Genomic DNA, 12,682 nt, shown 5'->3' with positions numbered 1-12,682 from the left:
CAATATATTCCTTCTTCTCTTCTGCTGCATACAGAACACGAACTGCAAACAGGGTTATCCCTAAGGGTCCCAGACACATCCATCTCTCCCTTCGTCCGCTCAACTTCGCTTTCCTCTCGTTACTCCAATACTCCCCTCCACCATGCTTCGCTCTATACCAGCACGCAGTGCTGTTCGCGCTCTCAGACAAAAGCAAAGATGTTATACACGGTCCTTCTCAAATACACCCGCCCCTGCAGCAATTGCCATTTCCAAGAAAGGTCCAGCTGCTGTTAGAACACAAACAACGGCCGCCACCGCAGCCGCCCCCTCACCGTGTGTCCTCCTCGCATCTGTAACTCGATCACTACTCACAATTGTACAGACAACCTAGAGAAAGTCCAAGCCCAGCATTTAACACCACTCCAACAAAACGCGAAAATCCTTTACAAAATGCTCGACAACCAGAAATGGACGAGTCGTACGTTCTGAGTCACCGCCATTCGAAACCATATATACTGACTCGCAATGCAGGTTCATTGGGATGACTGGAGGTGAAATCTTCCATGAGATGATGCTTAGACAAGGAGTCAAGCATATCTGTAAGTATACTAAAATACAAACTCAATTGGCGTTGCTAATTCCGTTTCAGTCGGTTACCCTGGCGGTGCAATTCTGCCCGTTTTCGATGCTATCTACAATTCAAAACATTTCGACTTCATCCTCCCCAAACACGAACAAGGTGCTGGGCATATGGCGCAGGGCTATGCTAGGGCCAGTGGACTGCCAGGAGTTGTTCTCGTCACTTCGGGACCCGGTGCTACGAATGTCATTACTCCCATGCAGGATGCCCTCTCGGATGGAACCCCATTAATTGTCTTCACCGGACAGGTTGTAACAACAGCAATTGGCAGTGATGCTTTCCAGGAGGCAGATGTTATTGGTATCTCAAGAGCATGCACAAAATGGAACGTGATGGTCAGGAACGTGGCGGAGTTACCCAAGAGGATAAAGGAGGCTTTTGAAATCGCCACATCTGGACGACCTGGACCAGTCTTGGTAGATCTACCAAAAGATGTCACAGCTGCTATTCTTCGAAAAGCAATCCCTATGGGCAGTACTCTTCCATCCCTCCCTAGCCACGCATCAAAGGCAGCAATTGATGCTAGCCAAAAGCACTTGACCGCTACCCTCCAACGTGTGGCTGAGTTGGTTAATATTGCCAAGAAACCAGTTATCTATGCTGGTCAGGGTGTCATTGGAGGCCCAGAAGGGCCTAAGCTCTTAAAAGAGTTCGCCGAGAAGGCATCTATCCCCGTTACAACTACTCTCCAAGGACTTGGTGGCTTTGACGAGCTTGATGAGAAGGCTTTACATATGCTCGGTATGCACGGTACAGCCTACGCTAACCTTGCCATGCAAGACGCAGATCTTATCATTGCTCTTGGGGCCCGTTTTGATGATCGCGTAACTCTCAGCGTTCCAAAGTTTGCCCCACAAGCTAAGGCCGCTGCTGCTGAAGGACGAGGGGGTATCGTCCACTTCGAAATCATGCCGAAGAACATCAACAAGGTTGTTCAAGCGACTGAGGCTGTAGAAGGGGATGTCGCTGCAAACCTGGCCCTTCTCTTGCCCTTAGTCCAGAACAAGAGTATGACTGATAGGAAAGAGTGGTTCGACAAGATCAAGTACTGGAAAGAAAAGTTCCCTCTCTCAGCATATGAAAAGGCAGACCGAACAGGCCTTATCAAGCCTCAAACTCTCATCGAAGAGCTTTCGAATCTGACCGCTGACCGGAAAGAAGAGACCATCATCACCACTGGTGTAGGGCAACATCAAATGTGGACAGCTCAACATTTCAGGTGGCGGCATCCAAGAACAATGATTACTTCCGGTGGTCTCGGAACTATGGGTTTTGGTCTTCCTGCAGCCATTGGAGCCAAAGTTGCCCGGCCTGATTCTCTCGTCATAGATATCGATGGCGATGCTTCCTTCAACATGACTCTAACCGAAATGTCTACAGCAAAACAGTTCAACATTGGCGTCAAGATCATCGTATTAAACAACGAGGAGCAAGGAATGGTCACTCAATGGCAAAATATCTTTTACGAGGACCGATACTCGCATACACACTCTGAGAACCCAAATTTCATGAAACTTGCCGATGCTATGGGTATCCAAGCTAGGAGATGTATCAAACCGGATGATGTCAAGGATTCTTTGAAGTGGTTGATTGAAAGTGATGGCCCAGCATTTTTGGAGGTCGTTACCGATAAGAAGGTCCCTGTCTTGCCCATGGTGCCTGCTGGGAGTGCTTTACATGAGTTCTTGGTTTGGGATGAACGTTAGTGCCCCTTTCCCATATGCGAGCAACATTTACTAATTTTCAAATAGAAAAAGACAGAGAACGCCGAAAGACAATGGTAAAGAGGACAGCTGGCAAGCATGGTGTCTAAAATAGCCCGCTGCTTGCTACTTTCCTTCTTTATCAAGCGGTCTTGGCTTCAGCTATAATACACTTCGTTTTTAACCAGCAACAGTGGAAAATTCGGTGTTGGGAAAAGTGCTTTTTCAAGTTGCGATATTTGCGTTGATGCATGGACTTTCCATCAGGATCACGGGATGTGACTGGTTTTTGATTTTGACGATTATGGATGAAGTTCAGGAAATGGCATGGCGGTGGTTGTATTGTACATATTGTTGATAATATACTTCAATCGATGAAATTTGAAACATACATACAGGAAGTCCTGTGCTGTGTATACTGCGTACGTGATATACTTTACACACCTGCCACTAAAAATGGGCATGGCGCATTTCCTCAAATGGGTGTTGCAAGGAAGACGGAGTTGATTATAAGTTAGCAAGGCGAACGATCTTTCTGATTGAGTAAGAGGTTGAAGATAGATATACTTGGAGAGTCAAGAAGCTTGCTTCTCCGTCTTGTATGTTATCCGTTTCTTCATTGAAATCTTGCGCTGTGGGTTCCCTTTTCTTCAAGCTTACAACGGTGTTCAATGAATGATGTCTTGATTAGATGAATTAATACATGTCGAACTTCGTGGCAAATCATAAAAAGGGGGCGACATGCCAGACGACTTAAGATGTTACTTGTACTGACGACGTAGTTGGAATTCTGTTGCGATTAATTGATTTGTATTTGATAACTGTATAATCATGGGATTAAATATACACATGACCTTATCATACCGGCATAGTACTTACGTTCTTCATATTCATGAACAACGAGATAGATAGATGCCTGTAGACAGGCTTTAGTATTCCAACTCTCAACCACCCCCGTGTCCGCTTCTCATTCCGCGAAAGCCGGCTTTTCCCTAACACCGCCCTGCCTCATAACATAATAACCATTGATCGATCCCATTAATTAAATCCGCCTCGCGCCATTAAGAAATAAGTGTTCTTTCTCATAAATCAATTAACCCAGTTCAACCCTTTCCCCCATACTCGTCGGCACCGACCCCGCCAGAGCACTCCCCTTGAGTTCCACAAAAGGCCTATTCATCGAACTCAACGTATCCAACGTCGAACTCGATCCTTTTCCCTCCAGCTCCCAGAGGTCCGAGTTTCCCTTTGCCAGTTCGATCGAGTCGTGTCGCAAGCGCTTTTGCCGGTTCCGGCGATGCCGTAGAAAGAAAAATGTAACGAGGGCTACGATTATAGCGGCGCCTATGATGGCCGCAGCGAAGATTCCGACTTTGGCACCCGTCGACATGTGCATGTTTGAGTTTTGTTTTGGAGAAGAAGAAGGAGAGGAGGTATTGGTAGGATTTGAGGTTGGTGTGGTGGTGGTGGTTTGGGTTGCGAGTGTGGATGCCGCGGTAATTTGTGGCTTCTACGTTTGCATCTCATCAGCTTAATTCTGCACTGTTCAGATCGAATCTCTAAGGCCTGGTTCTTACCTGCTGCATGAGTGATGTGGTTGCCGTATTTGAACCTGGTGCCGCAGCGCCCTGGATTACGAATGGGTTGAGAGACGATGCCATATTGCCATCCGCATCAATGCCCTCCAGCGTCCATTTACTTCCCGTCGCCAGCGAATCCGGTATCCAAGTATAAGAAGCTCCACTTAGGTTCGCTACATACATGCACACAATCAATCAGTCAATCAATCAATCAATAAACCAGACAATAGATATCCAATCAACTCCATTACTCCAGGAACCTTACCAGCAATTGGCAAATAACTCTGTTCGGAATCCGCGGGATAGACCATTAACCTCAAAGTGACGAGCCCCGATTGCCCGTTCCAAGCAAGCGCTTGGGGAGAAGATAATTGCACATATTGGAAGCTAGGATTCGTGAAGCCGAAATCCGCAGAGACAAATGGTATGAGGAGACTCGCGATGCTGAAGAGGAGCGAGCGACTCATTGCTTTGCACGCACGCACGCACTGCAATATTATTGTAATTCAAAACAAATAAAAAAAAGATTGGATGGGGACTTCAAGAGTCTTCCTGGCTGTATATTTCAAACGAAAGAATGTGTTTTGGTGCGTAAAGAGTGTGGTAGGGAAGAAGGATCATCGTCAGGTACCACGCAGGTACAAACTTCCAAGTGGGAAAGAGCCAGAGCGAGCCACTAGGCATACATACGATTGGCGTGGCGAGGTAACAGAAATCGCGTGAGACTGAGCACCCGGCTGATCCGGGGCATGCAAACGAATTTCGTGTAGCCACTGGGAAGCCGTGCGTTGAACGTGATTCCATTCCCTGCCCGATTTGAGTCTGCGGGGTTCGGTTCGTACGGACCTTGAGCAAATCCCCTTCGCTAATGCCCCTTTCATCGAACTTAGCATCCATGTGTTCCTTTTTAGGAAATCCCATACCTATACTTGTATCTCATCCTCATCTTATAATCGCTTTGATAGTGATGATTGACTTCTAATTACAAGCTATGAGCCAAGAAGACAATCAATCCGTAAGACAACTCGAATTCTCATGCTCGTTCTATGGGTATGATTGGTTACCCCTGAAGATCTCTCGCCTACACCGTCTCCGTATATATACCACCTAGTGTTAAAAGCTTATTCGTTAGCTCTATCAGCCAACAAATGCCTCATGTAGGGGGTTGAAATTTACGTACGTAAATATTCTTGAATTCCGGAATCGATCAGGAATTATATTTGTTATATTTACTAGTTGTTGGGATAAGGGCTGTATCCCGATCTTTCTAGTTATGTGACTTAGTGTAGCTTAGTCAGCGAAGAGGTCATCACCTCTTCGCGTCTCCCACTTCCACTTCTAGACAGACATCAAGAACATCAACGAACGAGACCACCTATTACTAGCTAGTACAAAGTGATTTACCGCGGTATCCTGTGATACCAACACTGCTCTTTTGATATATAAACAGCTAAAATTAACAATCTTCTAAAATTTGGTAGTATGATAAATTACTACGATAGGCTAACGATTTCGATTGTGGTAAGGATAGTACACACTCTCATAATACCATAAATGAATGATAGGATTCCTAAATATCACAAAAAGAGCGTCCCGAACAAGTTCTTATCACAATTCTCTCCTCAAAATCCCTAATACTCTGCTCCGTCACAAGCATAAGCACAACCACACCCTCTGGACTAATAAGCCATTCCAATTTCACTAAAATCCCCCCTCCTTCACAGGTATATTCAACTCCACCCACTTCTTCTCCATAGCCGATCCCTCATCCGGAGGATGCATCCCATTGATCTTCCACATGTCCCTCTCTGTCTCCCCCACAAAATACTCCCAACTCGCGCCCTTCCCCTCAAACAAACGCGTGAAAACTATATCAAGACTATCCAGAAAGCGTTTCTTATCCTCAGGACGACGAATGGATCTAGCGATGTGGTTGATTTGGATGTTTGCGTATTTTGGGTGTACTTCTCCTCCTACGAAGAGGGAGTGGGGCGGGACCTCAGTGAAGATTACTTGGACGTAGAAGGCGGGGAGGCCGACGGATTTGTAGATTGCGGTGGCTGCTTCGGCGATGGCTTGTTTTTCGGAGGGAGAGACCAGGTTGGGGCTGTGTTTGATGTTCCAGAGAGGCATTGTTAATGATGGTTTATTATGGTGAATTGTTGGCTCGCTATAGATCAAAAAGATTTGAATCTTGGTTGTTGGATCCGGCAACACTTCTAAAAGAGCTTCTGTTTTATATATCCTGGTCTCCCCACTTCCTTTTCGAAGAGCTTCTTCCACCTTCCAGTCAGTTGGCAGTAGGTCGGATAGTTGTTACGGATATGATTTGTGATTGCTGCACCACACTGTCCATGTGGTCTCGCTGGATTTACTAGACCATGGACGTACAACCGCAATACTGCATTTATAGTGGTTCAATCTACGCGAGCGGAAGCATTTCAAGCAGAGATTAGTAATTATGAAGTAGTACACAATAAGTGAGAATCAATTCAGCGGTGTTTATATGCCGAGATGCGAGTATGAATAGTAATCAGAGCAAACACACATGGAACCCCATAATGACATGATTTTCACAAGGGTAAACATCTATCCGACGGGATAAGTAAGGCCCGCATGCTTGATCCAACCTAAAGCCCGTTTCTCTGTCGGATAATGGGTGTGGAGAAGTTTCGCTAAAGTAAAAGGGGGGTGAGCATCACGTGATCTTCTGTATTGATGTGTTCCGGTTCACTCGTTGAATATTAGTGCAATTCAGGAATAAAAGTTGGGGATATATAGCGACGAAAGCAATAGACCAAGCAGCAGTTTTCTAAACTTGAGCGATGTGAATAAGTTAAGCATGGTCTTTATGAATCATTCGAAGTTGAATTTACTGGTGAATACCACAGTTAAGACAGGGTGACTCAATTCTCTGGGAGTAAAATTGTATGTAAAGCCAGGGCCCCTTCTCTCCTATGAACAGTAAAATCCTTTACTCCCAAGCCAAGTAACAAGATCCCTCACACACTCAAACCTAAGGACTCCCTCGTATCATGTCTGCAAAAGGTCTCATCTTCATGACCGGAGGCACAGGCTTCATCGGCGCGACCACCACCCTCGTCGCCCTGAAAGCCGGCTACCATCTCCGCCTCGCCGTGCGCCAAGAATCCCAAATCTCGAAGCTCAAGCACGTATTCCCAGAATACCTCCCCAGTCTTGATTTCGTCCTTGTACCCGATATTGCGGCTGATGACGCCTATGCAGGCAAACTCGACGGCGTGGATTACATTATACATCTCGCATCGCCGATCCCTCACACGACCGAGAAGGAGGAGATAGTGACGCCAGCTGTGAAGGCCACGATGAATATTCTGGCCGAAGCGGCTAGGGTGGGGAGTGTGAAGAGAGTTGTTATTATGAGCTCGGTCGTGGCGTTGATTCCGCTTGCTGGGGTTCCGGAAGGTGGTGTTATTAAAGGTAGGTAGCCCTCTTTCACACTCTCTCTCACTCTCTCTCCTTCGCTCCATCTCCAGGTACCATGAATACCACCGAATAGAGAAGTAATTGAAGCAGAAAAAGAAAGAGAAGACAATACTAATTTGAGCAGAGGATAACGACTGGGATTTATCAGTTGATGAAACCGCAGACTTTACACGAGAAAACGACTTCCTCACATCCCTTCAACTCTACCACGCCTCAAAACTCCTTGCTAATGCCGCAAGCTGGTCCTTCATGTCATCCCAGCAGCCCCAATTCACGCTCATAACACTCCACCCCACCCCCGTCTTCGGCCACCACATCCTACAAACGCACTCCTCTGAACTAGCAATTTGCACAAACGACTATCTCTTCGGCTCGATCATGAGCGGCGTCGCCCTCTCACCCACAAACTGTGTCCACGTCCTCGATGTCGCGGACGCGCATCTGCGAGCCCTAGACGAGGCACGCGTGCAGGGGAATGCCAGTTACTTGATATCGGGACCAGCGCCGTTGTGCGACGAGACGGTGGGGCTTCTGGAAAAGTATTATCCGGATGCGGGGTGGAAGATTAGGGCGGGTGGGGAAACGGGATTCTGGGGTATTGATACCGGGAAGGTGGAGAGGGAGTTGGGGTTGGAGTGGAGAAGTTATGAGATGATGTTGAGGGAGGTTATGGACCAGCAATTGGGATTTTTGAAGGTTGAAGGTGCTTGATTCAGTACGACTGACTCTCAATGAGATATGCGGTTGGCATGGATATGGAACAGTTTAATAGGCGCGAAGTAGTTGAATAGACAATGGAACTTGCCTGCTTTCCGGATCTTGGCTCTATATAGTGACTGGGACCGAGACGGTGAAATTCCAGCCACGAAACTTGTAACGCGTATCGACAAAACCCAAACCTACTTAAGTCGGCTAGTGTTAATGGCTCCATAAGCTGTGGCTAGTACTTACTATTGTGGTGGGGAGATATAGCTCTCTGGTTTTCACTTCGGTTCAGCTGGCCCACTTGGGCTGGCTGAATATGGGATTAGTCATATGACTCGTCTGCACTATAAGTTCTTCTACGGATGCTGAATTAGCTAGGCATGGAATTCTACTCTTCTGCTTCTCGACCGCTTCTTTGACTTATAACTTTCCCTTCTCTTGTCTTTTGTTCTGTAGTGTTGTTGCTTGCGCTAGTCCTGTGCAATAGGGAAGCACGTGTCCCTCAGAGGACCCCTTTACGCTATCACGGCCCTAAAAGCGATATAGGTTCCAGTGTATGATACTAGCATTAAATTATTCAGAAATCAAAAGTAGTGATTCACATGAAGATCGATGTACCAAAACATTGATGTTATATTTAGTATTCCACTTCACTATCGAAGTGGAAGTGTAAAGCTGACGCTGGCTCGTACACTGGAACCATCCTGCCTCAGCAGAACAGCCCATTCATTGATTCCTCCACCAAAATCAGTCCAGGTGGAAAAACCTAGAAGCAATAGCGCCGTAATGGGATTGGCCATGCGAAGATGCAGTGATACAAACGGAAAACTTATGGCAAAGAAGAGAGAATAAGAGGCTCAGAAGCCTGGAGGGGGCCCGTGAGCAAAGCGAGCCATGCTACCACCGCCTACAATCGGGCTACCAATCTCACCTGGTGCACCTACGGGTCGATGTGCTGACGGGATATCATTTTCATAGCGAATGGAGCGTTGGCCATTGCCATCAGTGCGGACCTCAAACGAGCCACCGCCATTCATAGAATTACCCTCAGTCTCACACATCTCAAGCAACTCTTGCTCTGACACAGGCTGCTCGTTGAGGCTGTTGAGATGCTCGATTTGCTCTTTAATGAGGTTGATATCGTAGAAGCCATCAGGTGTAGAGCCTTCGAGATTGTGACAAGCTCTGCAGATCATGTTTCGGACAGCTACTGGGCGGGACTGTGGTGGACGCATTGCTGAAGAGCCTCCAAGGGAGCCGAAAGTGCCGTTCACAGACGGGCCCCAGCCGTTGTAATTCGAACCAGGTAGTGAAGACGGCCCAAAAGGATTCTGCTGTGGAGCACCCCATGTATTGAACGAGCTCATTGGGCTTGGAAACCCAGGATCCAGTCCAAAATGTGAAAACCCTGGTCTCGTATTGAGGTTTGGCATGCCATTTGTGCGTCGGCCATTTACTCCCGCGTCAAGCGGCTCGTCTGATTCATCGAGTAATGCGCGACTTCCGAGTCGATTGCTCAACTCATCAACATCACTCAAGCTCGGATTTCCTTGGTGATGGCCATGTACTACACTCGACGGGCGGCCGATCGGACCTGGCCTTGCAATAGGTTGTGCTTGTGAAATGGACGATGGTGTCTCGAATGGCTTCTCATAGGATCCCGATTGTTGCCGCGAATGAGATTGTGATGGATTACCATCCTTCTGTGCGCCGATAGGTTGACCAATACCACCTAGACCATTTTGCATTTGCGGTGGGAACCCTGGTGGACCATGTTGCAAAGGGAAACCTCTACCTTGCTGCATCTGCGGCATGACAAATTGAGGATGCATTGGCATACCGTTGGGGCCAGCCATAGGCCTGAATTGCCCTCCCATCGGTGGCTGATGGGCAAACATAGGTTCGTGCTGCATACGCCCGCCAAAGCTTGGCGCCATCATAGGTACCCCGGGTTGGAAACCCAAACCCATAGGTTGCATGCCAGCAAATGTGTTTGGTGGAATTCCCGGAGGACTCTTCAGGGCTGCATGGATCGGAGATGCGGCTTGTGGGTGATGGAGATGTGGCTGCTGTCCTTGGTTCTTTCCGGGTGGTCCAATTGGACCAGGGCTACCTTGCATAGGCGTTGATGAATGAGGCGAGGTATTCTGGCTTAGTCCATTGCCCTGAGGGGTTTGGGGACCGGTCCCTATTGAACCTTGCTGAGAAGATGTTCGTAGTTTAACAGGTGTTGGCGCTTTCGGAATAGCAGGAGTGGCAACAGGGATGTGGGGAGAAGCAACTGATACAGCATGTGACTGTAAGCTCGACGGAATTGGTACTGGGGGCTGCGGTCGTTTCGAAGATTGAGTTGCAGCAATAGCTGCTTGTGCAGCAGCCTGTTGAGCCGCCAACTCCTCACGCTTTTGTTTTTCCCTAGACTCCTTCTCGGTTTTCGCCTTGGCTTCCTTTTCACGCTTATCTCTTTCCTGCTTCTCCTTCCGCTCTCGAGAGTCTCGTTCCTTGGCCTCCTTTGCTTCTCGCTCCCTCTGCCTAATCTCCTCTTTCTCCTTTCGTTCTTTCTCCTTGGCCTCTCTTTGCTTGCGCTCCAACTCGGCTTGTCGATCTCGTTGTTCTTGCAAACGACGCGCCTTTTCGGCCTCCTTTCTCAGTCGCTCTTCTTCCTCGGCTTTCTTCTGCGCTTCCTTTTTCCTCCGTCTTTCCTCGATCTTCAGACGTTGCTCCTCGGCCTTTTTCTCCTCGGCGGCGCGAATGGCGGCTTCTTCAGCCGCCTTTTTGGCGTCTAGCTTTGCCTTTTCTTCTGCGTGGGCCTTTTTCTTTTCCGCCAACTTCTCTTTCTTCTTCTGAGCATCCCGAGCCTTCTTCGCTTTTTTCTGGGAGTCCGCTTGGTTTTCTTCTTCTAACTCCTCCAAAAGCTTTTGCTGACGCTCTTTGGCCACTTTCTCTTTGTACGCAGTCAAAACCCTTTGCTCAAACATCCGAGCAGCGAATATCTGGAACATCCGACGTCCTTCCTCCATCCGTTGTTCTTCCGTCATCGTGTCCTGCATGAGATTAGAACATGCCTCGCATCCGCACGGCCTGTCACCTACCATTTCCTCTTCATCGTCGTAGTCCTCGTCTTGGCTATCGTACTCATCCTCTTCGTCATCTTCATCATATTCCTCGTCCTCTTGCGGGGGTGGATGATTATGAGCGTGAGGGTGAGGGTGCACGTGCGGATGCATTGCGCCATTTGGAGGATGTCCGTAACTTTGACTTGCGTATTCCCGAGCATCTTCTTCTCGCGCCATTCGACGTTCAGCAAGCTGCTCCATCATTTCGATAAACTTCTTTCCATCATTCTTGAGTAGGTCGTCCGCGACGGTGAGAATCCCACCCTGTACTGTAAGACTATTACCAAAACTAAAGAAGTCAGGAGCATTATTGGTTCGCGGAATCTCCTCCGGTTCTTCATCACTGTAATCGTCCTCGTCTCCATCATCTTCACTATACTCCTCACTGCCTTCTTCATCTTCATCGTCACCTAGCTGTTCCACTATTCTGCCTCTTGATGGTTGCTGGCCAGTAAATGGGGGCGGTAGGCGATTTGGAGGCTGCAAACCTCCCAGAGCCCCAAAACGACGAGGCGGGGGCATCATGGGCGTAGGGCCTCCGTCCCCTTGGTGATTTGCATACTGCTCAAGCTCTTCATAATATGCATCATAGAGAACTTCAAGTTCTTCCTCAATGGCAGTGCGCTTACGTCCACAGACTGTACAACTACATGAATGCTTCTGTTGCTCCTTCATCTTCTTTAACACTGCATCTTTCTCGACTTTGACAAGTGACTTGCGCTCATCATTGCCTAGAGACAACCAAAAGTCTTTTATTCGCTGACGCTCTTCTTGCGATGAAGTGTTCCAGATTTTCTCCTTGGAGATACCAGGGCCTCGGGGCATATCGCTAGCTGATAGTGGAGGAAGCGGAAGAGATACATCATTATGCGAGATACCATTTGTTCCACCATGAGAATGCCCGTGGTGAAGTGTTTCGGGCTGGGCTCTAGACTTCTTCTTCTTCCTAGACTTCTTCCCAGAGGGGTCAGATGCAGGTATCGCATGCCCATTTGCAGATGACCCGTCATTTCCATACGAGCCAGAATACGCATCTCCATCCTCGTCGCTGTAGTCCTGCTCTCCGTCTGCTGGATCGAATTGCCCATTATCTTCGTATCGCGCGTCCAAACCATGCTCGTGGAAATGTGCCTTTCCTGGAGCGTGCGCGCCGTTCGTATGAATTCTCGTAGGCTGCTCTGCAGCTAGCTTCGCAGCTTGTTTGTCGCGGCGCTTTTGTTTCTTTCGATTGACTGAGGGCACAGCACTACTAGGATTTGTAGGAGGTGAGGGCACCTGTCTATTGGGTTTTGTAGTTGTCTGGGCCATGGCTGGGGATGTCTCAGAGTCGCTCGGATTAAAAACTTTGGGGACAGTTATGAACTTGGAACCATCCTTATTTGTGTACTTGGCGGTAGGTCTGGAGGTAGGAGACGCTGGAGATTGTTTAGACTGTTGCCGTTGGTTTGCGGGCATTCCGATTAAAGGCCGTTTGGATGTGGGGGCATGGGT

At 48.1% G+C, this 12,682-nt stretch overlaps 4 protein-coding genes across 4 annotated transcripts; 2 read left to right on the top strand and 2 right to left on the bottom strand.

Moving 5' to 3' along the window:
• Positions 1-142: 142 nt before the first annotated feature.
• Positions 143-2,435, top strand: ILV2 (Acetolactate synthase catalytic subunit, mitochondrial; the record flags this gene model as incomplete). Its single annotated transcript, XM_031147933.1, has 5 exons — positions 143-315; positions 365-460; positions 514-581; positions 632-2,323; positions 2,374-2,435. The coding sequence occupies 5 exons, from the start codon at positions 143-145 to the stop codon at positions 2,433-2,435; spliced, it is 2,091 nt and encodes a 696-aa protein (XP_031006162.1).
• Positions 2,436-5,606: 3,171 nt separating this feature from the next.
• Positions 5,607-6,038, bottom strand: LHYA1_G002958 (uncharacterized protein; the record flags this gene model as incomplete). Its single annotated transcript, XM_031147932.1, has 1 exon — positions 5,607-6,038. One exon carries the CDS (start codon positions 6,036-6,038, stop codon positions 5,607-5,609), a length of 432 nt encoding a protein of 143 aa, XP_031006161.1.
• Positions 6,039-6,940: 902 nt separating this feature from the next.
• LHYA1_G002957 (putative uncharacterized oxidoreductase) lies at positions 6,941-8,081 on the top strand (the record flags this gene model as incomplete). The annotated part of the gene is made up of 2 exons (XM_031147931.1): positions 6,941-7,364; positions 7,495-8,081. The coding sequence occupies 2 exons, from the start codon at positions 6,941-6,943 to the stop codon at positions 8,079-8,081; spliced, it is 1,011 nt and encodes a 336-aa protein (XP_031006165.1).
• An 851-nt stretch (positions 8,082-8,932) lies between these two features.
• nst1 (Stress response protein) lies at positions 8,933-12,646 on the bottom strand (the record flags this gene model as incomplete). The annotated part of the gene is made up of 2 exons (XM_031147930.1): positions 8,933-11,119; positions 11,168-12,646. 2 exons carry the CDS (start codon positions 12,644-12,646, stop codon positions 8,933-8,935), a joined length of 3,666 nt encoding a protein of 1,221 aa, XP_031006150.1.
• Positions 12,647-12,682: the final 36 nt, after the last annotated feature.

This window comes from Lachnellula hyalina (assembly GCF_007821495.1).
Source record: "Lachnellula hyalina strain CBS 185.66 chromosome Unknown contig00050, whole genome shotgun sequence".
Classification (NCBI taxonomy): Eukaryota; Fungi; Ascomycota; class Leotiomycetes; order Helotiales; family Lachnaceae; genus Lachnellula; species Lachnellula hyalina.
The sequence above is the reverse complement of the archived record's forward strand: the minus strand, read 5'-3'. Positions and strand labels throughout refer to the sequence as shown.